The sequence below is a fragment of the Psammomys obesus genome, unplaced genomic scaffold (assembly GCF_907164565.1).
Source record: "Psammomys obesus unplaced genomic scaffold, mPsaObe1.curated_primary_1811, whole genome shotgun sequence".
NCBI classification, from domain to species: domain Eukaryota; kingdom Metazoa; phylum Chordata; class Mammalia; order Rodentia; family Muridae; genus Psammomys; species Psammomys obesus.
In genome coordinates this window covers 2,388,472-2,389,523 of record NW_026592776.1, presented here as the reverse complement: position 1 = coordinate 2,389,523, position 1,052 = coordinate 2,388,472, and the positions used below count along the sequence as shown (strand labels likewise).

General features: G+C 38.9%; 1 protein-coding gene across 1 annotated transcript; it reads left to right on the top strand.

The window, feature by feature from the left end:
- Positions 1-344: 344 nt before the first annotated feature.
- Positions 345-688, top strand: LOC129683144 (40S ribosomal protein S27). The gene has a single exon (XM_055615746.1). It carries the CDS (start codon positions 368-370, stop codon positions 620-622), a length of 255 nt encoding a protein of 84 aa, XP_055471721.1. The 5' UTR covers positions 345-367; the 3' UTR covers positions 623-688.
- The last annotated feature ends 364 nt before the right edge of the window (positions 689-1,052 follow it).

The following is a 1,052-nucleotide window of genomic DNA, read 5'->3' as shown; positions in this document are numbered from 1 at the left end:
CAAATAATATTGCTGTACCAATGTTAACCACCTATTTTCCATTATAGTAGAATTAGTTTAATTTTAGAGGCACGAAATGAGGTTCACATATGGATAACTCTAAAGTATCTTGTAACTCATTCAAAAGTTTAAAACTATTTCAAAATTAGGAAACCCAATAAAACAAGGAACAAACTGCTCTGTGAAATGGATAATAAGGCTGTAGCTCAGGAGTGAACCACTTGTCTACCGTGTAGGTATGATCCCCAACACTGAAAAAAAAAATCTTTGAATTTCAGACAAGAGGAAAACAAAATGATTCATTCCTTGTCTCAAAAAAAAAAAGAAAGTACACCCTTTCCGGCGGTGACGACCTCCCTACGAGAACATGCCTCTCGCAAAGGATCTCCTTCATCCCTCTCCAGAAGAGGAGAAGAGGAAACACAAGAAAAAGCGCCTGGTACAGAGCCCCAATTCCTACTTTATGGATGTGAAATGCCCAGGATGCTATAAAATCACCACGGTCTTTAGCCATGCACAAACGGTAGTATTGTGTGTTGGCTGCTCCACTGTTCTCTGTCAGCCTACTGGCGGAAAAGCAAGGCTGACAGAAGGATGTTCCTTCAGGAGGAAGCAGCACTGAATGCGCCCGATTGAGGATGAGTCGGAGCCATCCCAATAAACACATTTTGGATAAAAAAAAAAGAAAGTACAAAAATTCAGGATGGAGAAGTATTCCCTTGAGTAAGAGTCTAAAGTAAGTAAGTGCACAGTAAACAAAATTGAAAGAGTCTGATGCTGACGATGTGGCTCAGTACTAGAGAGCTTGACAAAAGCCAGGAATCCATCTCTAGCACTGAAAATAAAACCTGAATTGGTCCCTTAGTAAATGTGAAAGTACCTAACAATTACCAGTGGATATTACATAAGCATTCAAAATCTGAACTATGTCAGTTAATAATACTTCTTTCTTTGCTAACAAGTGCTCTATTTCTATTCACAGTACAAGAATTGAGTCCTTCATGGGGAATTCTGCGTGCTTGAGAGAAAACTCCAAGAAAATAAAAACAAAA